This window comes from Schistocerca americana, chromosome 4 (genome assembly GCF_021461395.2).
Source record: "Schistocerca americana isolate TAMUIC-IGC-003095 chromosome 4, iqSchAmer2.1, whole genome shotgun sequence".
In the NCBI taxonomy this organism is placed as follows: Eukaryota; Metazoa; Arthropoda; class Insecta; order Orthoptera; family Acrididae; genus Schistocerca; species Schistocerca americana.
Genome location: NC_060122.1, coordinates 607,699,248 through 607,727,163, shown reverse-complemented (window position 1 = coordinate 607,727,163; position 27,916 = coordinate 607,699,248). Strand labels below are relative to the sequence as shown.

General features: G+C 44.4%; 1 protein-coding gene across 3 annotated transcripts in view; it reads right to left on the bottom strand.

Moving 5' to 3' along the window:
* LOC124612400 (transmembrane and coiled-coil domains protein 2) overlaps positions 1-27,916 on the bottom strand; it is a 188,219-nt gene that overhangs the window by 53,194 nt on the left and 107,109 nt on the right. For all 3 annotated transcript variants that reach the window (XM_047140582.1, XM_047140583.1, XM_047140581.1), the window contains one exon: positions 20,856-20,938. In XM_047140582.1, the coding sequence (XP_046996538.1) occupies positions 20,856-20,938 (83 nt within the window). The remainder of the gene's footprint in view (positions 1-20,855; positions 20,939-27,916) is intronic.

Below are 27,916 nucleotides of genomic sequence, written 5' to 3'. Positions count from 1 at the left end.
CTCTACATTGGAACAATTTTTGCCATCAATAGCTCCAAACAAAACCAATCAAATCTCAACATTGAATCTTTCCTCTCCCAGTTCATATCACCAAACACTTCCCATACTCCCACACTTTATGGGAGACACAACTAGGTGGTGGGGGTGATGAGGAGGCTGGGGGTGGGGAGGAATAGCAGGTTAGGCATGAGGAACAGTAAAGCGCCACTTGTGGGAGCATACAGAGGTAAGTTGGAGACGGGGTAGGGCAGCTAAGTGTAGTCGGGAGGTTAGACAGAGGGCAGAGGTGGGGAGGTTGGGGAGGGGTAAAAAGACTGTGTGTGTGTGTGTGTGTGTGTGTGTGTGTGTGTGTGTGTGTTTTGGTGGTGGACTAGAGGGCTGTGTAGTGGTGGAATGGGAACAGGGAAGGGCTAGGTGGGTAAGGACAATGACTAAAGAAGGTTGAGGCGAGGAGGGTTACGGGAACGTAGGATATAATGCAGTGAAAGTTCCCACCTGTGCATTTCAGAAAAGCTGGTGTTGAGGGGAAGGACCCAGATGGCATAGGCTGTAAAGCAGTCACTGAAGTAAAGAATATTGTGTTGGGTGGCATGCTCGGGAATGGTGGGGCCCAGCTGTTTCTTAGTCACAGTTTGTTGGTGGCCATTCATGCAGACAGACAGCTTGTATCGGTTGTCATGCCCACATAGAATGCAGCACAGTGCGGCAGCTTAGCTTGTACATCAAATGACGTTTCACAGGTAGCCCTGCCTTTCATGGGATAGGTGGTGACTGTGACCAAACTGGAGTAGGTGGTGGTGGGAGGATATATGATGGGACAGGCCTTACATCTAGGTATATTACAGAGATATGAGCCACGAGGTAAGGGTTTGGGAGCAAGGGTTTTGTAAAGATGGACGAGTATATTGTGTATGTTTGGTGGGCGACGGAATACCAATGTGGGATGGGATGGGAAGGGTAGTGGGTAGGACATTCTTATTGCGAGAGGTAGCCGAAACCCTGGTGGGGAATGTGAGTCATTTGCTTCAGTCCAGGGTGCTACTGAGTCATGAGGGGAAGGCTCCTCTTTGACTGGACAGTGGGACTTTGGGAGGTGGTGAGTGACTGGAGAGATAAGCATGGTAGATCTGGTTGGTTGGTTGGTTGGTTTGTTTGTGGGGATGAAGGACCAGACTTCAAAGGTCATTGGTCCCTTTTCCCACGACCACCAAACAGCCACAAGGAATAAAAGCAAGCAACAGAGATAACAAGGGACGACACAGAACAAGAAAGACATAGACAAAGACCAGGAAAAAACGGAATTAAAAGCACACAGAGCTGTTCAGTAGTTGGTGACCATGGGTAGGGGGCGGGGAGGGGGGGGGGGGGGAGAGGAATAGGCAATCACCAAGAGACACACTAAAAACCTCAATCTAAAACTGTAGGTCAAAGGCCAGACTCAACACACAAGAGAGAAACCCTCAGATTGAGCGATAAAAGGCCCCTGCTCGAATAAAACTCAAAACTAAGACTGCCACTGCCGAGTCACCTGTTAAAAGAGCAGGCAGTGCAAATGTCTGTCTGAGCGCAGTTAAAAGCGGACAGTCCCACAAAATGTGGACCACTGCCAACGCTGATCTGCAGCAACATAGAGGTGGGTTCTCGCAGTGCAATAAATGACCGTGCGTCAGCAAGGTGTGGCCAATGTGTAGCCGGTACAGAACAACTGATTCATTGCAAGAGGCTCGCATGGAGGAGCGCCACACACCTGTAGTCTCCTAGATGACCCGAAGTTTGTTGGGTGAAGGCAGGGTGCACCATTCATCACCCCAGGTACCAAGGACTTTCTGCCGCAATACTGACTGGAGATCACGTTCCGAAAGGCCAATCTCCAGGGCCGGTTCACAGATAGCCTGTTTAGCCAGCTTGTCGACATGTTCATTACCCAGGATGCTGACATGACCCGGGGTCCACACAAAAACCACGGAGCGGCCACAATGAGGAAGAGTATGTATGCACTCCTGGGTAGCCATCACCACATGAGAGTGAGGAAAACACTAGTCGATAGCTCGTAAACCACTCAGGGATTCACTATCGATAATGAAGGACTCACCTGAGCAGGAGCAGATATACTCTAGGGCGCGAGACAAAACACTGCAGCCATCCAGCAATGAGCGTTGTTCAGAGTGATCCCCAAGAGTAAAAGCATAACCAACTCGACTAACAACCACTGAACAGTCAGTATAGACTATGGTAGAGCCATAAAACGTGGCACGGATGGAAAGAAAGTGTTGGCGGAGGGCCTCAGGAGGGACTGAGTCTTTCGGGCCTTGTGCCAAATCCAGCTGAAGGCACAGGCAGGGCACACACCATGGGGGTATATGTATATGGGCCGGGAAAGAGTTGGAAGAGGGAAAAACTCAAGCCCAGAGAGAAGAGACCGGATGTGAACCACAATCGTACACCCTGAGTGGGGCCGCCGTTCTGTAAGATGGACAACCGAGTTGGGGAACAGGAAATGGCAATTTGGATGCCCAGGCAAGCTACAAACTAGTGCAGCAAAGTTGCCAGTAGTCGTTGGTGCCGAATCCGCAATGGTGGGACACCGGCCTCCACAAGTAGGCTGTTTACAAGGCTTGTGCGGAAAGCTCCAGTTGTGAGTCAGATCCCGCAGTGAAGTATGGGGTCAAGCAACCACAAGGCGGAAGGTGATGAAAAACCGTAAACCAGGCTCCCATAGTCAAGACAGGGCTGAATCAACACCTGATACAGTCGTAGAAGGGTAGACCGATCGGCACCCCAGCTGGTGTGACTCGAGCAATGAAGAGCATTAAGATGCTGCCAGCACGTTCGTTTAAGCTGCCGAATATGAGCGAGCCAAGTCAACCGGGTATCAAAAAGCAATCCCAAAAGTAAATGCTTCTCCACCACAGCAAGAGAAGAGGTTCGCCATCAAGATAAAGCCGTGGCTCAGGGTGAACAGTGCGATGCTGGCAGAAATGCATGACGCTTGTCTTGGCGGCCGAAAACTGTAAGCTGCACGTTACGGGAGAGGGACCAACTTGCACGTGGAAGGAACAAAGCGACAGAAAATTTTGAATACAAATCGAGAGCGGGCCCCTAAGACCACACCCATGAAGTGTGGCGAGGATGTGATGTTGCCATGTTGTGTCATACACCTTCCGCATGTCAAGAAAGACAGCAACCAGATGCTGACGGTGGGCAAATGCCATACGGATGGCAGACTCCAGGCAGACCAGATTATTGGTGGCAGAGCGGCCATTACGGACCAACCCTGAGAAGGAGCCAGAAGGCCCTGAGACTCAAGGAGCCAATTCAACCTCCAGCTCACCATGCATTTGTGCAAATTGCACAGAACGTTGGTGAGGCTAATTGGGCAGTAGCTATCCACCCCTCCAGGGGGTTTTGCCAGGTTTCAAAATTGGGATGATGATGCTTTCCCACCATTGTGATGGGAACTCGTCCACAACCCAGATACAGTTGTAAAGGTCTAGGAGGTGTCGCTGGCAGTCCACCGAGAGATGTTTGAGCCATATTAGGGCAAGCGGCTAAGGCACTTTGGAATTCCCATCCACTGAATGGAACATTGTACGATTCTGGGTGGCGCGAATGGATGAAAGGCTCTGACATTCCAACACTCTTTCAGGGAGTGGAAGGCCAGTGGGTAATTCATAGAAGTGAAACTCTGAGCATAATGCTCTGCTAGGAGTTCTGCAATCATGTCCGATTCAGTACAGACTGCTCCATTCAGGAAAAGCCCAGGTACGCTGACGGGGGTCTGATATCCATAGAGTCGCCTAATCTTGGTACAAACCTGCGATGGAGAGGTACGGATACCAATGGTAGAGACATACCTTTCCCAGCACTCTTGCTTCTGTTGCGAATAAGGTGTTGGGACCGGGCACAGAGCCACTTAAAGGCAATGAGGTGTTCCAGTGAGGGGTGCCGCTTAATTACAATGGAGGGCCCGCCTGCGATCTCTAATCACCTCAGCTAATCTCTGGTGACCACCAAGGCATAGTCCTCCACCGAGGGGACCTGGAAGAGCAGGGAATTGCAGATTCCACTGAAGAAATGATGCCAGTGGTTACACATCAATGGCATCATGAGAAAGAGGCTCAATAGTGGCAATGGAGGCGAACGAGTCCCAGTCAGAGGTGACTGGGGTAGGTGGAGCTGACGGGGCTACAACAGTTGTAGCGGCATTGTAGAGGAGGTCATACAAACAGGATGGAGGCATTCAAACTTCCACTTAGTCTCAGTGTAGGTCAGTTGGTCCAGGGTCTTATATTCCATAATTTTCCTCTCTTTCTTTAGAATCCTGCAGTCTAGCGAGCAAGGTGAATGATGCTCTCCGCAGTCAACACAAATGGGAGGCGGGGCACACGGAGTACTGGGGTGTGATTGGCGTCCGCAATCTCGACATGTGAGGCTGCAAGTACAGCAGGAAGACATATGACCAAACTTTCATCACTTAAAGCACCGCATCGGGGGAGGGATATAGGGCTTGACGTCACAGCGATAGACCATCACCTTGACCTTCTCAGGCAATGTATCACCCTCAAAGGCCAAGATGAAGGCACCGGTGGCAACCTGATTATCTCTCAGATTCCAATGAATGTGCTGGACGAAATGAACACCTCACCACTCCAAATTGGTGCACAGCTCTTCATCAGAGTGCAAGATAGGTCCCTGTGAAATATAATACCCTGGACCATATTTAAGCTCTTATGGGGTGTGATGGTAACTGACCCAGAGCGCATTTTGGACAAGCCCTCCACCTCGCCAAACTTGTCCTCTAAATACTCTACAAAGAAATGAGGCTTCATCGTCATAAAAGACTCCCCATCGACTCTCGTACATACTAGGTACCGGGACGAATAAGCTTCGCCGCCATCCTTAGCCTTTCGTTCCTCCCATGGTGTGGCCAGGGAGGGGAACGATTTGGGGTCATACTTCTGTGCACTGAATCGGGCCCTCAAACTGCTGGTGTTTGGCCACCAGCAAGAGAAGATGTGCCACGCTTCACTGCATGTCATCCGCCCTGATGCCACCCACTCCGACCAAGGGCCCTCCCCATGGGCACCACCCAGCCTCAGCAAGGGGCACCTGGCAGGATGGCCATTGCTGGGAGTCCCAATGTCCCAGGGAGATAGGCATCTACTCCTTGGCATATGTGGGGAGTTAACGGCACAGGCATCAGCAGAGCAATCCCTGTGTTGTCAGCAGGCTACAACCAACAGGGTACATGGCAGCCCCACTATAACAGACTGGCTACCTGCCGTGCTGGATATCAGGTGTGAAGAAGTCCGTGGTTGTCATCAGCACAGAAAGCGACACTGCATAGTGCATGGCAGAAACCGCACCCACGAATGTATCCTCACCCAAGAGATGGATAACGAGCCGGATTGCAATGCGACGATGAGAAAGGGGGTTAAAGATCTCAACGCACTATGGACACAATGCACCATGTAAGTTGCCCTTCCCCAATTGGCTCACTCTTCAGGAAAATTTGGAAATATGGAGGTCAAACCCTACAGGGGACCATCACATAAAGGCCGAAATGTGTTGAGACTCCTAGTCGCCTCTTATGACAGGCAGGCATACCGTGGACCTATTCGGACCCCCGGACCCATGGAGGGAATGGGTTTTGTACATGGTTGGGAGGGTAATTACAGTGTGTGTAAAGGCCTCAGTGAAACCCTGTGAGTATTTCGAGAGGGACCGCTCATCACTACAGATGCAACGACCACAGGTGGCTAGGCTATATGGAAGGGACTTCTCGGTATGGAATGGGTGGCAGTGGCAAACTGAAAGTATTGCTGGTGGTTGGTAGGTTTGATATGGGCAGAGGTACTGATGTAGCCATCTTTGAGGTGGAGATCAACATCAAGGAAGGTGGCTTGGGTTCAGTAGGACCAGGTGGAGCTAATGGGGCAGAAAGTGTTGAGGTTCTGGAGGAATTTGGACAGGGTGTCCTCACCCTCGGTCCAGATCATGAAGATATCATCAATGAAACTGAACTAAGTGAGAGGTTTGGGATTTTGGGTGTTTAGGAAGGATTCTTTTAGATGGCCCATGACTAGGTGGACATAAGATGGTGCCATGCAACTGCCCATACCCGAACCCTGGATTTGTTTGCGTATGTCCTCAAAGGAGAAGTAATTGTGGATGAGGATGTGGCTGGGCATGGCAATTAGGAAGGAGGCTTCAGTTTGGAATCTCTCAGGCAGTGGGAAAGGTGGTACTCAATAACAGTAAGGCCACAGGCATAAGGGATGTTAGTGTACAGGGAGGTGGCATCAATAGTGATGAACAGAGCACAGTGTGGTAAAGGACCAGGAACTGAGGAGAGTCAGTGGAGGAAATGGTTAGTATCTTTTACATAGGAGGGTAAGGTCCAGGTAATAGGCAAAAGGCATTGGTCTAGAGAGCAAAGATTCCCTTCTGTGGGGGTACAGTGACCAGCCACAATGGGGCATCTGGAGGGGTTGGGTTTATTGACTTGAAGGAAGCAAGTAGAAAATAGGAGTACGGGGAGTGGTAAGGATGAGGGCGACTCCAGGGAGTGGTTGTGGTATGGGCCTAAGGATTTGAGCAGAGACTAAAGATCTCACGGGATTTCTGGAATGGGGTCATTGTGAGAGGGACTGTGTGTGGATGAATGTAACAGCTGTAGAGTCTTTCTGCCAGGTAATTCTTGTGGTTAAAAAAAATGGTAGTGGAGCCTTTACTAGCAGGTACGATTATAAGGACAGGATCAGTTTGTAAGTTGTGGATTGTGTTTCTTTCTGCAGATTTAAGATTAGTTTGCATGTCGAGGGATTTGGGGAATGATGGTGAGGCAAGGTTCGAGGTTAAGAAAGTCTGGAAAGGTAGCAGAGGGGGATTCTGGGGCAGTGGAGGTGGATCACGATTGGATGGAGGAGTGAACTGACTCAGGCAGCATTCAACATTGGTCTTAGGTTGAGTCTGATTGGCATGGTTGTTGGCAAAAAAAGGGTTTCCACTGTGGGGACCGGGACAAGGAGAAAAGGCCTTTAACAAGCCCTGCACAACTGAATTGGGGAGTGGGGCAAAAGGTGAGGCCTTTGGAAAGAACTGATACTTCTGCAGGGCTATGGCTTTTGGAGGAAAGGTTCATGACTGTGTTTTTGTCTGTTTAGGTTCTGGATTCTGTATGGTGATGGGAGGGAGTTTTTGAGGATGAGGTAAATACTGGCCTGTGAGACAGGGTTTGCCAGCTATGAGGGGATGTGGGGGAGGTTTGGAGGTTGTTGCAGAGATGGTGGATAGTGGTTGTCCGAAGTGGGAGTAGAAAATGAACAGGGTGGAGAGTTTTTTTTGAGGTAGCGTTGTGCACGTTGCTATAGTCACAGGAAGGCAAGGAATTCAATGTGTGATATGGGACCCAGGAATTTGGAATTGCATAGCAGGAGAATTTTACAGATGGAGATGAGGTAATGCAAGGAGGTTTGGGCCTGATTGATATGATTTTGCATGACTACGTTGGTGAGGGTTAAGGACAGGCAGAAAGCAAATCCGCTTGTGTTTGGCCGGTCATTTCCACCTCCCCAGCACTATCTGTATCCCTGTTGCATCGAGCCCTGTTGACTCCCAGGCTTGTTCAGGTACCCCATGAGCCATAGGGCTTGATTGCACATCACAATCCCATGCACACCGTTCCTGGTACAGTTGAGCTTGACTATCTATGGTCCGTGCAACAGAGAAGCACAGTCGGCCGCAAGCTGGTTCAGGTGGTAAATGTGGTAGGACGCATGGCTCCAATTCTGTATGCTTGCACCTTCATTAACAGTTGGGAGTGTGGCACCATGTCAAATGCTTTATGGAAATCTAAGAATACCGAACCTGCCTGTTGCCCTTATGTCATGGTTTCCAAGATCTCATGTGAGAAAAGGACAAGCCGAGTTTCACATGGGTGATGCTTTCTAAAACCTGCTGATTACTGGATAGAATCTTTTTCCTCTCAATGAACTTTATTATATTCGAACTGGGAATACATTCAATGATTCTGCAGCAAACCAATGTTAAGGATAGTGATCTTTAATTTTGCAGGTCTGTTTTTCCCTTCTTATATGCTGAAGTCACCTGTGCTTTTTTCCAATTGTTTGGCAAGAGACCCACAGCAAATGCCAGCTAAGGGGCCAAAGCTGCAGAATACTCTTTGTAAAACTGAATTCTATCACAACCTGGTGACTTATTTTCTTTCAATTATTTCAGTTGTTTCTCTACACCAGCAATGTTTAATACTATGTCCTCCATACAAGAGTCTGCACAATAGTCGACCGATGGTATGCTTGTACGATTCCCTGCATGAACGATTTCTTAAAAGCAAAATTTAAAACTTTCGCCTTACTTTTGCTACCTTCTACTGCCATACCAAACTGGTCAGTAAGTAACTGTATAGAAGTCTTAGATCCAATAACTGATCAAATCACTAGGTGCAGCTCAGAAACTCTAATCCAAATCCATTTCCCTCTCCCTTCCCCTGCCCTCTCTCCCTGATATCACCACCACCACCACCACCACCACCACCACCACCACCACCTTTATGTGGTTCCTAAAATCCATAAGCCCAACAATCCCAGATGCTCATTGCACCTTGTTCTCACTAGAAGAATCGCAGATCTGGTTGACCAGCACCTCCATCAAATGCCCTCAGCCTAGCCTCTCACATCAGTAACATGACCCACTTCCTTCACCAACTCTCAACTGCTCCCATCTCATTACCACTTGGATACCTAATCATCCCTGTTGATTTCAGTTCCCTATCCACTAACATTCCCTACTGGCACTGACACTGTCAAACATAAAATCTTCCAATGTCCATCTGACTCCAAATCCACTACCACCCCATTCACTACACATCTAACCAACTATACCCTCACACTTAATTATCTATTCTTTGAGCAGAAGATATATAAACAAATCTGTGGGACAGCCATGGGCCCCACATGGTACCACCCTTTGCCAACCTGTTTATGGGCCATCTAGAGGAAATTTTCCTAACCATCCAACATCTCATTGTCTGGTTCAGGTTCACTGACATCATCTTGATTTGGACGAAGGGCAGCCTTTCTCTCATCCACTTCACCTAGTCATCATCCTAGTCTCAACATGCCACCTTTCTGTATGCTACCTCCATCTCTCTTGATTGCTCCATCCACAGTTCTGTCCAGTTGAAGTCCATGACCCATCAAGAATAGCAGCATTTTTATAACTGCCATCCCTGTCATAGCAAAAATCACTTTCATATAGCCTGGCCACTCATGGGTAGTGTAGCTGTAGTGGTGAGGAATTCAATACCTAGTATGATTAAGGTTTTACTATGGTCTTCACAGACAGACACTACCCACCATACAGATACACAAACCCCAAATCTCCAACCACCCCAGGAACCAATTGCAAAGGAGCACCACCCCTCATCAACCAACACTATCACAGATTACAACTGAATCATACTCTTTGCCAGGGCTTTGATATTTAGATGGAAATGAGGAACATCCTACCCACAATTCTTCAAAGACGTATTCCACCTCCCACCCAGTATCCTTGTATGTCTTTATGTAAGGACACTGTGATCAATATCTTTGCCACCAAGCTACATAGTAGTAGGTCTAGATGGCAAGTCGTGGCTTTTAGAACTTTCTATAATCTCCCCCTCTTTTCCAGCAGACAGGGCATTGTCATTTTGCATCAACATGCAAGTTATAACGAAAGAGTCATTAGTAAGAAATGCGTGAAATTAAATTATAAAGTGTTTAACAGTGCGTCGAGAGAAATATTTCATTGGAATAGAAATGTTGAATCTTGCTTGCATAGGTCTTTCAGAGTGAATGTTGTTTTAAATTTCTCAGTTTCATCAAAGGGAATGACAGTGATACAGTTGGGCATGTTTTCTATTGTTTGGAAGTTGAATAAACTATGTTAAGGATATTATCTTTTATTTCAGGAGGGCCTTGCCATAATTTATGATAAATTTTGTAGAAAATGATGTCATGTCAAATACAGTTACAATATCGTTTAGTTTTCTATGTGATCATGGTTGAAGTAAGTATTTCTTCCTGAAATACGATAGCCAACCATTAGAGCCATGGTCAGATAATTTGAAATTATGGAGGTGAGACATTAAACATACCACACTGGGCCATGACACTGTTTTTGGCTTTAATAATCGTGGGAAGGAACTGTAATGACCTATGCAAAACAGCACCAAAGACCGTACCATGTGTGTGAACAGCAACTGTCACTGACACATGCAGGAGAAGTGTTGTACATGTGGAACAGTGAACACCATCATCAAGCAGGAAAGAAGACTGATTACAGCGGTATGAGATATCACATCACAATACACCAGCAATATGGTCTGCAGTGTGTGCACAAATGGCGACAGTCTGAGCTCGTGCAGGCAGGACAGCAATGCTATATATCTCAACCAGTTGTTGCCCTGATGGTTTCTCAGAGTCCAGTGGAGGAGTGAGATGTCAGGCACACAAAGGCGCACAATGGGTTGCACAGCAGATAGCAGCAGATCAACATGCCACAGCACTTGGCACTACCGAAACAAACATGATTCTACAGGAGGCCAATGTCCCCTTATTCATTTCACAATAAAGGAGCTGCTTAACAGCAGCTTACTGGCTGCAACAAGAGAGGCAGGTTGCACTACCAAGTATCGTCAGGGGCGCACTCGTGCAAGAAAATATGAACAAGCCACAAAAGCAGCACCACTTATGAGCAGTCCACATGATCGCTGCACTGTGCCAGTGTCACTACCAGATGCCATGCAGCTGATGGGTCGGATGCTCAACCCAAGTGAGCCCAGCTGGAGTCAGGACACTCCCTGAACCTTCCCACATACCAACTTTTCCATTAATACGAGAACTTTGGGTGTTAATGAGTGCTGTGAGCATAAGCAAACTGCAGGGTAGAATATAAATGTTACGAATCTTGTATTTAGATGGTTTCTGGGCACTGGCCGCTTGACAGAGTCTATATTTAAAAACAATGTTTATGCTTGTGTTCTGCGTACATTATGCTTACAACGTTCTATCTTGATTATTTACATGCTGTGTGCCTTCTACAAATCTGCTGAACACTCTTAACGTTTGTTTATTTACACTTGACACACTATGCAAATCACTTAACATAATATTTCTTTTTTCTTTCCTTTTTATGATTAAAATGCATAACTGAACATAATTTCACAAAGAAACACCTTTCATTATTTGCCTAATGTGCTACTATATATTTATTGAATATTAAAGAGCACTACTCATATAGGCTTGCTATTTATTCAATTTGCATGATTCATTACATTTCACATCTGCATAACATTTTTGATATTAAAATGAATGTATTTGCTTGGATATTAGCACTGATAACCTAAATCAGTGTAAGTCAAAGTTGTGTATTATTGTAACCTTTTAAAGTACAAATGAATTGGAGTAAGATGGGGTTTTCATAAATATCATGGGATTCTGAGCTGTTATTTTTACCTAAATTTTTATTTTGCAAAACAATTAAGGATGGAGAAGGGTGGAGAAGTAAGAACACCATGGTCGATATCCCTGCCAGTGAACTACCTAGTAACAGGCGCTAGCTGGTGCACCTTAGTCTCTAGAACTTCCTAAAATCTCCGGCCTTTTCCAGTAGAGATAGTGTTTATTGTGTTAACAATGTGCATTAGTAGCAAGCATGCAAAGGCAGCAGAAGAGTGGGGTTGGTCATGTGAGCACACAACGAAAGAGTCATGAGTCACAAATACACAAAGTTGAGATGTAAAGTGTTTAATAATGTGTTGAGACAAAAATTTTGTTGGAATAGGAATGATTATTGAAATTTACCAGTTTCATCACAGTGGATGAGTGTGATACAGTTAGGTGTTTTTTTCTATCTTTTAAGTTGAATAAACTAAAAAAGGGCATTACCTTTTATTTCAGAAGTAAATGATGAGTCGTGTCAAACACAGTAAGAACACAGTTTAGCATTCTACACAATGTCGGCTAAGTACATATAGCTAACCATTAGGACCACAGTCAGCTCATTTGAAATTATGAACTTACACTTATACTATACCTACTCCCACTCCAAACCTTTGCCTCTTGGCTCATACCCCTGTGGAAGACCCTGCGCAACATGTCCAATACAACCACCCAGTACATCCTATTCCAATCCTTTCACAGCACTATCTTATCCCATCAGATGCAGGACCACCTGTGAAAGCAACCATGCTATATTATCTTTTCTGTCATTTCTACATCCTATTTTATGCGGACACTACCACCACACAGCTGTCCACTCAAATGAATGGCTACTGCAAGTCCGTTGCCAAGAGTTGAGATGGCCATCCAGTGGTACAACATGGTGTTAAGCACAACATGCTTCATAACACGTGCCATCTGAATCTTTCCACGTAACACCAGCTTCTCTGAATTACGTAAACTGAGGTTGTCCTACCAACACACCCTGTGACCCCCTAATCCACCTGGCTTCAATTTCTGCAATCCCTTACACCCAACTCACCTCCACTTCTGCCGCTCGACCCTAACTTCCTTCACTCATTCTGTACCCACACCCTTTTCCCCCAAGTGCCCCTTCCCCCCCTGTTCTAGCTCCCCTTCTAAGCCACACCTCCACTTCACTACGTGCATGGTTTATACATATAGTCAGCTGGAGTAATGTAGATGTACAGTTGTGTGTGTGTGTGTGTGTGTGTGTGTGTGTGTGTGTGTGTGTGTGTGTGTGTGTGTGCGTGCGCGCTCCAGCTTAGATGGTGCAAGTTTTTGTGTAGAGTGGTGTACCCTTTTGCGTGGCATGTTATCTAAATGGCTGTAAGTACAAGATATAAAACTCAGATTTCCCATGGATTATTATTCTAAAATTTTGTGTCTAACCTGTTGAAGAGGTGTACTGCTAAATTTACACTCCAATTCTCGTGCAAAAAATAGTATAGTGTCATAATCATTATTTAAACAAAGTTGTCATCTGTATTCTTGTAATCATTAAAGTTACAAAAATGCATAGGTTTTTATTTTGTGGGCCTCTGTTTGCCGTTTGTCTAGGTGAAAACAGGATACAAATACCTTTAATGAGTCAACAGCATTTAAAAGGAGAAGGTTAAGTAAATCACCATGATTAATGAACTTTTTGTGCAGAAAATTTTGTAAATCGTGTCAATCATGCACAGTCAGTTTCACGAGAAAGTGTAAACCATAATTTTAAATGTAACGTTGGCAGCAACATCTCTGGTAGTGGTCTTTAATCTCAATGCGCTTTTGCACAGTGTATAGATAAACAGTGTGAGAGTTGAATGTTTCGTTTTGTCAGCTGCAGTTTAAAATGAGTGCAAAATATCTGAAGCGTCACAGGCAGTGTTCCTTTTAGATCATCCAAAGGGACCAAAGCTTTCATATGGAGCTGCCGCTAAAATTCTTAGAAAGCCAATAACATTCGTTGCTAAATGAGTCAATCGATTTTTAGAGTTTGGAAACATGGATGATTTACCGGAGAAAGGGCTAAGGTGTCACTATAATCAATAATGGCACTTGGTTGGTTGGCTGGCTGGTTTGGGATATAAAGGGACCAAACTACAGGATCATCAGTCCCTTTTCCCTGACGCAAGCGAGACACAAGGTACAAAAACACCCAGCACCACACCTAAAAAGAAAACAAATGGAACAAACAAAAGATGGGGAAAGCATACACCACAAGAAAAAGCAGAAGAAGGTATTAAAACCATAGAGCAGATGGTCTGGGCTGGCTGATCACAACAATAAAAAAGGATGAGCCAGCCACACTGCAACACATTAAAATGCCCACCCCAAAAAGACAAGGCGAGATGAACACATGTAGGGAAAAGACGACCAACAAGACAAATAAATGCAAGGAAAGTACAAAAGAGTTAAAGCGGAGGGAGGGTGGTGACCTCAGAGAGAAGGCTAAATGCCCGCCCTCAAATGGTATGATTAAAAAAACCCTCACGAATAAAACATAAAACTAAATCTGCTGTAGAGGCATTGTCATCCAACAGCGAAGGTAGGCTGCTGGGAAGGTTAAAAGTCTGCCGCAGAGCAGCTAAAAGTGGGCAGTCCAGCAAGATGTTGACGATAGTCATATGTGAGCCACAGTGACACCGAGGCGGGTCCTTGTGACAGAGGAGGTAGCCATGTATGGCCAATGCGGAGCTGGCAGAGAACCACCGAGTCCCTGTGAGAGGCCCACATGGAGGTATTCCACACATTCGTAGTCTCCTTAAGGGCACGCAGTTTGTTGTGCGTACTGAGATTATGACATTCCATCTCTCAAAGCTGAAAAACCTTATGGCTTAATAATGATCGCAGGTCAGTTACAGGGATGCTGATCTCCAGAAGAGGTTTCTGTGTAGCCTGTTTGGTCAGCAAGTTCATTTCCTGGGATTCCAACGAGGCCTGGGGTCCACACAAACACCACAGAATGACTGGACCGTTCCAGGGCATAGATGGACTCCTGGATGGTTGCTACCAAAGGATGGCAGGAGTAGCACTGGTCGACAGCATGTACGCTGCTCAAGGAGTCAGTACAGAAGAGAAACAACTTGCCAGGACATGAGCAGATGCGCTCAAGAGCACAAGAAATGACTGCCATCTCTGCAGTGAAAACACTGCAGCCATCTGGCAAGGAGTGCTGTTCAATATGTCCTTCATGAACATATGCAGAGCCGACATGACCATCAGCCATCGAGCTGTCAGTGTAAACCACTTCATGGTCCTGGTACATGCCAAGATTTGAGAGGCAGTGACAGTGGAGGGCCACGGGGTTAACAGAGGCCTTAGGATCATGTGAAAGGTCCAGGTGAAGCTTGCTAGATGTACACCATTGAGGTGTTGAGGTGTACATGAATGGACCTCGAGTATAGGTGGTGAAGGCGAGGACTCCACTTCAGACAGAAGCGATTGGTCGCAAACCGCAATCGTAAGCTCTGACCTGGGCCTCCGATGTGAGAGATGAACCACCGTGGATGGGAAAAGGAGACAGTAATTCGGATGATCAGGAAAACTATGAAAGTGTGCAACAAAACTGGCAATCAGTTGAGCATGCCTAACCTTCAATGAAGGGACTCCAGCCTCAAACAGGGTGCTGGTCACCAACCTCGTCCTTAGAGCTCCTGTTGCCAGTCAAATGCCACAGTGGTGCACTGGGTCCAGTAAACGCAACACTCAGGGCACCGCCAAACCATAAACCAGACTCCCATAGCCAAGGTGGGATTGAACAAGGGATCTGTAGAGCTGCAGCAGCGTAGAGCGATCTGCACCCCAGTTGGTGTTGCTCAGGCAGCACAGGGCTTTGATGTGCTGCCAGCACTTCCGCTTCAGCTGACAAACATGGGGAAGCCACGTCAATTGGGCGTTGAAAACCAGTTCTTAGAATCTATATTCTCCACTACTGTGAGTGGATCACCATTAAGGTAAAGTTCTGGTTCCGGATAAACAGTACGACGCCGACAGAAGTGCATGACACACGATTTCGCAGCTGAAAACTGGAAGCTATGGGCTAGAGCCCATGACGGCGCCTTGGATGGCTCCCTCTAGGTGCTTCTCGGCAACACCAGTACTGGAGGACGCTCAGCAACACCAGCACTGGAGGAGCAGTACAAAATGCAGAAGTCATCTGCAAACAGAGAAGGTAAGACTGACAGCCCGTTTTTCCTTCTATTGTGCCTTTGTGCCGCAATTTTTGCAGGGTCGGCATGGTTACAGTCGGATTTGGCAAGGTTAATTTGAAGGGGGGCCGGATGCCGGATGTACCCCAGCTGTCTATGTCTAGTGTAAATCATGAAATACTGCGAACATGTTTCAAACGTCTGCAATCCGTGTAACTGAGGCAGGGCGAGGGGATTGTCCCGGTATTCACTTAGTGGGATGTGGAAAACCGCCTAAAAACCACAGCCAGGTTGACCGGCACACTGGCCCCCCTCTGGGCGGATTTGACCCGGAGCCAGTGCGCTTACTCGAGTCCAGGAAGCAGTGCATTAGCGTTCTCAGCTAACCTGGCGCCACTTACTCGAGTCCAGGAAGCAGCACATTAGAGGTCTCGGCTAACCTGACGCCACTAGAAGTGGAGACACACTCAATAAGAGCCCTGTGGGACCCCATTCTTGTGGATATAGGGGGAACTATAGGAAGCACCAACTTTGGCACTGTAAGTACAGAGCGACAGCAAATTTTAGATAAAAATTGGGGGCAGGCCCCGGAGACTCCACTCATATAATGTGGCAAGGATATGATGTCGCCAGGTCGTATCGTAAGCCTTGCGTAAATCAAAAAAGACAGCAACCAGGTGTTGGCATCTGGAAAATGCTGTTCAGATGGCAGATTCAAGGGAAACTAGATTATCAGTGGTAGAGCCATCCTGGTGGAAACCGCCCAGCTTACAAATAATGTTGGTGAGGCTAATGGGCCAATAGCTATCCACATCAAGCAGGTTTTTACCGGGTTTGAGCACTGGAATGATGGTGCTCTCCCAGCCACTGCGACGGAAAGACGCCATCGAACGAGATACAGTTGAAGATGACGAGGCGAAGTAGCTTGTAGTCGGACAAGAGATGTTTGATCATCTGACTGTGGATCCGATCTGGCCCAGGAGCTGTGTCTGGGCAATGTGCAAGGACAATGAGGAGCTCCCATTCTGTAAATGGAGCATTATAGGGTTCACTGTGACGTTTAGTGAACGAGAGAGCTTTCCTTTCCACCCACTGTTTGAGGGTGCGAAATGCTGGGGGATAGTTCTCCGATGCGGAGACTCTAGTATAGTGCTCAGCCAAGTGTTCAGCAATTGTGTTTGCATCGGTAGATAACATGCCATTGATGTTAATGCCAGAAACACCTGTTGGAGTCTGGAGGTCTGGTACCCACAAACACGTGTGATCTTTGTCCAGACTTGGGAAGGTGACGTATGGCACCCAATGGTCGAGACATACCGCTTCCAACACTCCTGTTTCCGTCTTTTTATAAGCTGGCGAACACGAGAACACAGCCGTTTAAAAGCTATTAGGTGTACTCAGAAAGGTAGCCATTTATCTCGCCGTAGAGCTCACCGACACTCTTTAATGGCATCAGCGATTTCTGGCGACCACCAAGGTACTGACTTTCACTGGGGGCACCCAAAAAACAAGGGATCATGTTTTCTGCCACACAAACGATCATTCTAGTGACCTGCTCAATTACCACATCGATGGTACCATATGGGGGAGATTCAATGGTGACAGCAGAAGTGAAAGCGTCCCAGTCTGCCTTGTTTAAAGCCCATCTTGGTAGACGTCTGGGGGAATGGCGCTCGGGGAGTGACAGAAGATGGGAAAGTGGTCACTACCACACAAGCCAACGTTGGCTCTCCAGTGGACAGATGGAAGAATTCCTGCGATGCAGAGGGATAAATCAATGGCCGAGTAAGTGCCATGAACCACACTGAAATATGTGGGGGCCCCAGTATTTAAGAGGCAGAGGTCAAGTTGAGAGAGGAAAGCTTCGACATCTCTACCTCAGCCAGTAAGCACAGTGCCAACCCACAAGGCATTGTGGGCGTTAAAATCTCCCAAACGTAAGACAGATTTAGGGAGTTGATGAATCAGTGCAGCCAATGTGTTCAGGGGTACTGCACCATCTGGAGGAAGATATATGTTGCAGACAGACATTTCCTGTGTCGACCTTATCCTGACAGCCACAGCTTCAAGAGGGGTTTGAAAGGGCACAGGTTCACTGCATACTGAGTTCAGGACATAGACACAAACTCCACCTGACACTCTAATAGTCGCTACGGTTCTTGTGATCTCCTATATAGCCAAGAAGGGCATGGGTCCGCATTGCCGGGTACTAGGTTTCACGGAGGGCAATGCAGAAAGCACATGTAAAGCTTAACAGTTGCCATAGCTCAGCCAGGTGGTGGAAAAAACCGCAACAATTCCACTGGAGGATGACGTGATCATTAGGCTGGGAAGGCATGAAGCATGCAAGGGAGGCAGGGTCACCTGCTGCCACTGAGTGATTATTTGTATCCATTCCTATTGTGGATGAGGCATCAGTGAGATCCAGGTCCTCAGGGGATGCTGAGATCTTCACCTGATCTGCAAGTGCAGAACTGGTAGGGAGTGGTGGTGTTGGAGCCACCAGAAGGTCCTTTTTCTTAGCAGACTTCTTTGTTTGCTTGCTCTATTGCTTCTTTTTAGGAGCTTGCTGGGAGGACTTATCCAAAGTAGCTTCAGGCACGAAGGAAGACTGTGAAGCTCTTGGTCCAGCATCTTTTAGTTTCTTTAGCCACTGGCAAGTGTCTGCTGTGGCATTAGTGGAGACCTTGGGGGAGAGGGTCTCAAGGGACCCCTTCTGCACGAGAGGAGCCGGAGGAGGGTCTACATCTACATCTACATTTATACTTCGCAAGCCACCCAACAGTGTGTGGCGGAGGGCACTTTACGTGCCACTGTCATTACCTCCCTTTTCTGTTCCAGTTCCATGTGGTTTGCGGGAAGAACGACTGTCGGAAAGCCTCCGTGCACGCTCGAATCTCTCTAATTTTACATTCGTGATCTTCTCAGGGGGTATAAGTAGGGGGAAGCAATATATTCAATACCTCACCCAGAAACGCACCCTCTAAAAACTTGGACAGCAAGTTACACCGCGATGCAGAGCGCCTCTCTTGCAGAGTCTGCCACTTGAGTTTGATAAACATCTCCGTAACGCTATCACGGTTACCAACTAACACTGTGATGAAACGCGCTGCTCTTCTTTGGATCTTCTCTATCTCCTCCGTCGACCCGATCCGGTACGAATCCCACACTGATGAGCAATACTCAAGTATGTGACATACTTTTGGGGGGGCCTTGCTCCCAAAGTAGGTACTTTGGGAGCAACGGACGGAGATTTTCCCACTACCACCAAGAGGGCAGATGTATTCTGGAGGCCCAGAGGGACCACTGTTTGTGGCACAGACTGTAGTACGATTGGTACTTGTGATGGCAATGGTATTGTAGCTGCAGCATATGTGGACATCAACCGAATGGGGTGTAATCATTCAAATTTACGTTTAGCGTTTTCATAAGTCAACCAGTCCAGGGTCTTCTATTCCCATGATTTTCCACTCCTTTTAGAGTGATGTGCAGTCTGGCGAGCAAGGAGAGTGCTGCTCTCTGCAACTGATACAAGTGGGAGGAGGCACACAGGGAGTATCTGGATGCAGTGGACATCCGCAGTCTTGACATGTGGTGCTGGAAGTGCAGTGGGAAGACATGTGCCTGAACTTCCAGCACTTAAACCTCCGCAAAGGGGGTGGGATGTATCGTTTAATGTCACAGTGCTAAACCATCACCTTGACCTTTTCAGGCAACAAATCACCCTCAAAGGGCAAATTGAAGGCACCAGTAGCAATCCTGTTGTCTTTGGGTTCCCTGTAAATGCGCTGGATGAAACGAACACCCCACCATTGTAGATTGGTGCAAAGCTCATCATCAGACTGCAAGAGGAGGTTGTGGTGGAAAAATAATCCCCTGGACCATTTTGAGGCTTTTATGGGGAGTGACAGAAACAGGAATATCACCCAGCTGGTCACAAACAAGTAACACCTGGAATTGGCCACCTCGCATGATGGTCATTGCAGTTCAGGCATCAGCAGTGTGATCCCTGTACATGAGTACATTACGGCCCCACCACAATGGACTGCTACCATGCTGGATATTGGGTGCAGAGAAATCTAAGTCATGGGAGCGAAAGATGACATACCCCGGGAAGTGTCGTCGCCCAAATAGTTGAATTGCAGGTGGAGACGCAAAGCCATGACAAGAGGTTCAGGAGATCGAATCTAAGGGCACTATGGATAACTCTTGCACCACGTAAGGCGTCCTTCCCCATATGGTCCGCACTTCTGTAGAACCTGGAAAGTGGCCAGTCAAACCATAAAATGGGACCTAAACTTATGGGGTCGAAAAGTGTGAGACTCCTTTTAGTTGCCTCTTGCGACAGGCAGGGATACCTCGAGCCTATTCTAACCCCCAGACACGCAGGGGGGATATTGGCAGTGACTGGATTAACTATTAAGTTATTTTAAAAATTAGTAATAACATGTATTTTCATGTAAATTTATATTTATAATAGTGTCTTTTTATTTTATACAGATAATGGCATACACTTTCTCGTGGAACAGACTGTATGTCAGTAAAAGACAGTAACACTTCATCAGAAGATAGACAGGAGTAAAACCAAAGAGGGAAACGAAAGTGAAAATTAAGTCACTGTTCTTAAGATTGCTATGGAATTGTTCTTCATTTATTCTCATATCACAATTATTACGGCTATATTGAGTACTGGATTGTAACTGCATGGCTTGTTTTATACTTCCATTCTTATAAAATCAGCATCCAACAGTAGCTTTGAATATATCAAAGAAATTTTCTAGTATGATGCATTATGTTGATAAAATTATAGGAATCACTATAATGACCAATTATGTATTTATGATAGAGTTCAAAAATACCCATGAAAAAGGTATTATGTTGCAGTATGGGAAAGTAAAGTTGTAACATTTTACTTGTGACCATAAACTGGCAACAAGATTAACCCTGCCTTGACTAACTGCGTGTAATTTTTTATTTGTAAGCAGTTCAAAAGCTGACATTCATGCAAAAGAAAAAAAATTTAATTAATTTAATATTTTACAGAAAAGTAAGCCTACATTAAGTCCCTCATCCACCAATTGCAGAATCTAGTTCAAGTATAAAATAAATGACATGTCTGCAAAGAACTGTATGAATATAAAAAGTATTATGCCTGTTTATGTTAATGTAAACTATGAATACAATTGTCACTTACGTGCTAGCTGGTTAATATTATCCGCACTTCCAAATTTGTTTTTAATGAGATGTGCAAATTCTCTTGGTTTCGACATCACAGTTCTGCAACAGATGATAATTTTTTGTACACATCTTTAGGCTTGCAATGAAAAACTGTTAGACAAAATAGAAAATAACTTTCTACAATGAGAGATGAATTGCATGCATCAGTTACATCACTAACAAAAGAGTGACAAGAATATAATGAAACCTTCTACTGTTCATCATCCAAGACTGCTTCACAACAGTCAATTAAAAAAAAAATTAATCAGTTGTCATGGGATGAAAACAGACTGAAATTAGAGAATACAGTCTCCAAATGTTAAGCGTGTCACTTGACTACACCCTTGATTAATGGATTTGCAAAATTTTATATTTCTTGTGTCTTTCTGCTAAAGATAAATGGAGCACCTATCTGAGAAGGTGCACCATTATTTGTTTCTTCCTCACACCACTGAACACTTGGGGCGGGTGGGGGGGGGGGGGGGGGGGGGGGGGGGAGAGGCTACAATGCAATGAGAACTGTATATGTTTTTCATGGTAAAACTTCCTCCAACTTCATTAATGCATTAATGTCAGGGGCACAATATCAATGAAACTACAGAAACTTGAGGTGAATTTCATGACACTTAATAATCATCCACAGTAACATCAAAACACATCTTTAAAATGTGGGACTTGGAGAAATCGCATGGGCAGAACATTTACTTACTAAATATTTTCATCAGATTAAATATATGACAATGAAGTTTTGAATGAAAGACTTTGTTGTGGGGTCAAACCACATAAAAAACCATAAAACACCGGGGCTGCCAACGTATCTATGCAGACACAGTTGCCTACAGGAAGTTCCTTCACAGTGCCCCAAAATGAATCCCCCACTGCAGGAACCATCTCATTACACTTTAAATGGTATCTGTCACTGAAGTTGCACAATACCTTAGTCCTTCTTTATACCAACCCTGTCAACAATCTGACTCCTCATTCTCTATGTCAAGAGGTCAATGACAAGTATAAGATCCATCTCTCACATCCTGACATGAGGGATGGAACTTAAATAGTGGCAACTATTTATTCACAGCTGATGCAAAAGAGTTACATGTTTGCACCTATTACTGTCCTTCAAAGTAGTCACCAGCATTGTGTAGAACCTGTTGCCAGTGATGTGGAAGGCCTTGTATACCGTTAGCAGAGCCTGTTCTGTTGATGGTGCAAATGGAGCGGTCTACTGCCTGTCGAATCTCTGACACAGTTCTGAAGCAAATGCCACGAAGTAGTTCCTTCTCTTTGGAATCAAATCAAAGTCACAGGGAGTTAAGTGTGGGGAGTGTGGTGGATGGTACAGTACTTCACAGTCCCATCGACCGAACAGAGCAGCCACAGCTAGCACTGTATGCGCCCACACACTGGCGTGCAAAATGACGGGCGGGTTGCGCAGAAAGTGTCGCCGCCTCTTTCACAAAGCTGGTCATAGGTGATACTCCAAAAATGAACATTAATACTGTGATTGATGGTCTGCTGTGCAGGAATGTAATGCGTTAGGATATCACCATAAATTCAGACTGCTCCATTCGCACCATCAACAGGCTCTGCTAACGGTATACTACGGCTTCCACATCACTGGCAATTGGTTCTACACAATGCTGGTTACTACTCTGAAGGACAGTAACAGGTGCAAATATGTAACTCTTTTGTATCAGTTGTGAATGAGCAGTTGCCACTATTTAAGTTCCAACCCCTCATATTTTCCTATATCAGTCCAGCAACAGGCCTGTATTATCCTCTTAAGAACAGAAATATTGAGAGAGCACCTACCACATTTGCTACAGCTACTTTGTAGCATTCTGTGTGGGCAATGGGACCATTCAGTTGTCCACTTGAAAGAGTGGACATAGTCAAAATTTTTTAAAACAATCCACTTCACTAAATTTGCATTTTGGTCAGCACAACACAGTGAATATCCAAAGCTGCATTACAATTTTCATAATGTAGCTCCCTGACCAAAGTGCCATTCCACTGAATTATGCAAGTGTGTAACTCTTTACTCGAGTTCATACTAGGACCCTAAAATAGCTCACTGTCATTCAATGCACACATCGGCCAACTTTATCTCCCTCCTCTTTCCAGCCTCTCCATCTACCTCAAACTAACCCATCACTCATTCTCAGACGTTTCTTGGCAAGATGTTAAGATAAGGCATACAGCGTTTCTAGCATAGAACAGATGTCCCCTCCCATATGCCAATGCTGCTTGGAGAGGGACAGCTATGCTAGCCATGACATAGCAATATAGGGTTTCTCTGCTATAATCTGTACTGATAATGTGATCAAAATAAGAGAGTGTGTTGCCACTTCATAATGTATTTTACTTACCACTATCTTCTCAAAAATATTTCATTTCTTTTATCACGCTCTGACAATATTATGATTAATCATGTTGACCTTACATCAACAATTTCTGCGCCCGCCCCCTGCCCACTGCATAAAACTGGAATGTTTCAGATTATTAATTATCCTCTAGTTTCCATAGGTATCATACGTGATACCTCTAATCTAAAAAAATTTTACGCGTTTTTCAACCGCTTTAGCGAGACAGCCTGCCAGTATCACACAGTATACATTCAGTGCATTCCATTTGTCATTTGTTCAAACTTCTTCACGACACCAACAGGTGGCAGCAGCAGCTGGAAAGTGAGTGTTACAGTGGCATGCACCACATCGGGAATTAAAAAAGGTAAATATTCTTATCTTTTGCAATTTCACACATTTAGAAGCATATTTATATTCGCAAATGGTTCATTTATCCCGTAAATAAACATCTCTACTGAGAAACTACTCTTCATGAATAAGATGTTCTACTTAATTGCAAGTATCATCCCTGATACCTCAGGATTATTACTATAAATCTCCTGTCATTGTTTACTTCGTTATAGAGGCACGTGTGTTTGTTTCTTCAAGTTTTGCTAAATGTTCTTCAGTTTACTGTCATTATCCTGTATTACATTACGTGTTTCCCTTACATGTAAATATACTGGGTATCTCATTTTTCCCTGCTGTAGGGCTAACTGATGAAGAAATAGTGGAACTTTTGGCAGTGGAAGGTCCAAATATTTATGAATTTGAGCTGTCTGGAGAAGAAGATGAACTTGATATAGCTGTCAGATCACAAACTTCAGCAGCTGATGAGTCATCAGAACCAGATGACGATGGGATACCTTTGAGTGAGATCCAACACAGAGGTGCAAAATGGAGAGACACGACAGAGTAAGTAGTTGCTAAATACAAATTTGTAAGGCACATTTAACGTATAGTTTTGCAAAGATTTATGTTATTTTACTTTAATTTCTACGTTTAATCCTGAAGTATCAGAATTTGCAGCACCTGAAATTCCAACTGTGAAGTTGCCATTTGAATGTTTCACGCAATTTATTGACCAAACATTGTTTGATGATATGGCTTATTATATAAATTTATGTCATGTTACACTAACAGGAAAGTCAATGGAGCAGAATTAAGAAAGTTTTGGGGGGTTAGTATTCCGATTGCATTATTGGGGTTCCCTAGATTGGATAACGTGTTCACCTTTCCCCAACACATTCTCAATGATTACACATACAGTTAGCAGGGACAGGTTTTACCTGATAAGAAATAATCTGAAACTGGTTAATAACAATGCTGTAATAGAGGAAACCAAACGAAGTGACAGTTATTGGAAGATACAACCACTCCTTGACAGACTAAGAAGTGCATTTTGAAATCATCGCTGACCAACTTATACACGTATAGATGAGCAGATGATACAGTTTAGAGGCCTAAGTAAGAACAAGACAGTATGTTAGGGGTAAACCTCACACAGTTGGCCTGAACTTTGTGCTAGCCACATCCAACGGTATACCACTTGACTTTTTGCTATGCCAAGGAAAGGGTAAAGATATCACGTCTGGAAAAATTCCAGTACCTGACAACCTTAATACTGGAGGGCATGTTGTTCTAAAGCTATCAGATTCCTTGCCATATGGGTCACTAATATACACTGACAGGTACTTCACATCTGTCCCCTTACTAGATAGTCTCCTAACTAATGGGCCAATCTTAGCAACTGGGACTATAATGGCTTATCGTCTTCCAAAAGCTGTAAATTTCAAGAGAGAAATTTAGATTTGAAAAGGGAGAGCAGAGGTTCTTTTGATCAGGTTGTAAGGAGTGATGAAAAAATAGCTGCAATGAAATGGTTTGACAATAAACCTATTTACGTTGCATCTTCTGCTTTTGGTGTTCATCCCGTTGTCCAACTTTCGTCAAAGAAAGTTAAGGTTTATGTCCAAATTCCTGGACCAAATGCAGTTACCAAATACCAAAAATAACAAATATACGGATGGTGTGGATCTCCTGTATAGGGTAGTGGGAAAATACCCAATGAGAAGCAGAACTAATAAATGGACAGTAGTAATAAATTTATGAGAAAAGACATCATGCAATATCAAGCTTGATGATGATGATGATGATGATGATGATGATGATGGTGGTGGTGGTGGTGGTGGTGGTGGTGATCATGAAGGTCCACCAGCAAAACGGGCAAGAGCACCAAAAGCTTTACCATCTTTGCCATTCAGGGTATCAAATGCTAAGCACATGCCTCAAATGATGAACAAAATACAGAAAAATAGATCAAAATGCATATTAGAGGGTTGTAGAGGTCTAAAGTTTGTATGATGCAGCACATGTCAAATGTTCCTGTGCTTTACATCTGAAAGAAATTGTTTTGTTCTTTTTCACAAGAAGTGAATTTGAATTTATGTTACATTTCTCACACAAAAATAGGATTATTTTATATGTTAAGAATAATTTTTTTGTAACACTCATATGCATTACTTTGTATTAACATAGACCACAGGTATCACATATGATACCATCTGAGAAATACATGTAAAAGTGAAAATAATTTTTTTCTCTATATTTTTGACTTATTTGTATCCTTATTGCTTGGAAATATCAGTTTCAATAAAATCAGGCTTTGTACCAACCTTCAGGACTCTAAGAGGTTATATGGCTCTGGCATCTTTCTTTGCTTTATTTTCTACCTTTGGGCCAGTGTCAGTCAATATTTGTATTTTAAAATGTGGTTGTTGTAAACATCATTTTCACTGCTGCTGTTACCTAACACAGGTGATATGGACTTGGAGACAAGTTTCCATGAAGTTTGGGGTTGCAGCACAACCACTCAGCTGTTCATTGTTTGCACTGGACAGTGCTAATTCACATCGTTAACTTTATACCAAAAATTGGTAAAGATATTCATGTGCAAAGGCAGCTGCTATATGAGTGACCTAAGTTGAGTTTCTTCAAATACTGCTCCATCTACGGCACACAGGCACATATGTAATGGTGATACAACACGTGTGCTCTCTGTCAGAATGTGGGCTCTTGGCATTAGAATTCAGATGTTGCAATAATAAAAATTAACTGTCACTAGGCATGTTAGTAGTCATGTTTTCTTTCAGAAGATGCTGAAGAAATCACCAGGTCCTATGCCTTATCAAGTTGAAACCGACCATCACAATTAATAAAATCTTCTGCCAAACTTATTTCCATGGATTTTTTATAATTTAATCCCAAAAGGATCTCATCAAGCCCAAAATTTCCATGGCAGAATAATCCAGAGAATGCCCTGTAGAGATACAATGGTCAGCTATTGCTGAATTATTGAGCTGTGAAAGGAGAGTGTGATGATCATGTTCAATGCACCTTCTGTGCACTGTGCGTGTTGTTTGACCAATATAGGCTTTGCCACACTGGCACTGAATTCTGTAGATTCCAGCCCTCTGCTAACACAGACTGTCATTTGTTGAACCGAAAAGAGCATGGGTCTTTGTGGTTGAGTGGAAGATTGCTTTGGCAAGTTTCCTTAAGATTCTGCTTAATTTTGAAGAAATATTGCCGACATGTGGGAGGTACACCCTGGACTTGAGCCACCACTCCTGCTCTTGATCTTGAGGTTGGTCAAGTTTCTTCCTCCTTAAAGTGATCCGATGTGGAGAATATCCATTATTTTTGAACACAGACTATAGGTGTTCCAGTTCCTTTGCAAGGCTGTCTCCATTAGACAAAACAAACACACAGTGCAGCAATGTTTGAAGTATGTCCATAGTGTGCGATCGGTGGTGGTAGCTAGACACCTGCAAATACAGATCTGTATGTGTGGGCTTATGCTAAACAGAATGAGCCAATGATCCATTCACTTTACAACTGACCAAGACATCCAGAAATGGCAGCCAGCCTTCTGCACTTCCATCATAAATTTGATGTTTTTGTGGATTGAATTCAGATGTTGCAGAAAGCATAATAGTTGTTGTTCATCATACAGCATTAATGTATAATATCCCTACAGCCATTCCATCACAGCTGGATTAGCACTGAGCTTTTCAAGAATACTCCTTTTGTATTTAGATTTCTACTCTTATTAAAGTTTTACAAACAATTCTAGCATCTACAAGTGTGTCCAAGTTTAAATTCTCATAATTCTCCAAGTTCTCTCTACTATGTCACAGAGTAACTTCAGTACAAACAACAGAGCTACCACGAAGTTCAATGTTTTGGAAAATTACTGTCTTACATCACTCAAAAGCATAATAACAGGAAAGACAAAATAGGGAGCAGGAAAAGCACTCTCAGACAATAGAAGTTAACAGAGAAACTTCTTATGTTCCACGAACATGTATCCAGTGAAGGTAATACAACTTAAACAAAACAAAAATTGAATAAAAACAATCATGCAAAAGGGTGATGTAACAGTTCAGAAAATGCTGTTGTAGACAGCTACTAAAATTAGTATGATTTACAACCAATAAATAAAACTGGCACAATGAAAACAAAACCCAGTGTATAGGCAAAATGAATCTCACATGTAATTGTTTAATTCTGAAGAAAAACTGTCTGAATTGTTGATAAAGGTGCAGACAGTAAAGGTTGAGATCAGTAGCCAATGGGAAGAAGGGGTATGCAATATAATCAAGGAACATTGCAAAACTTCTTGTAAAAACTA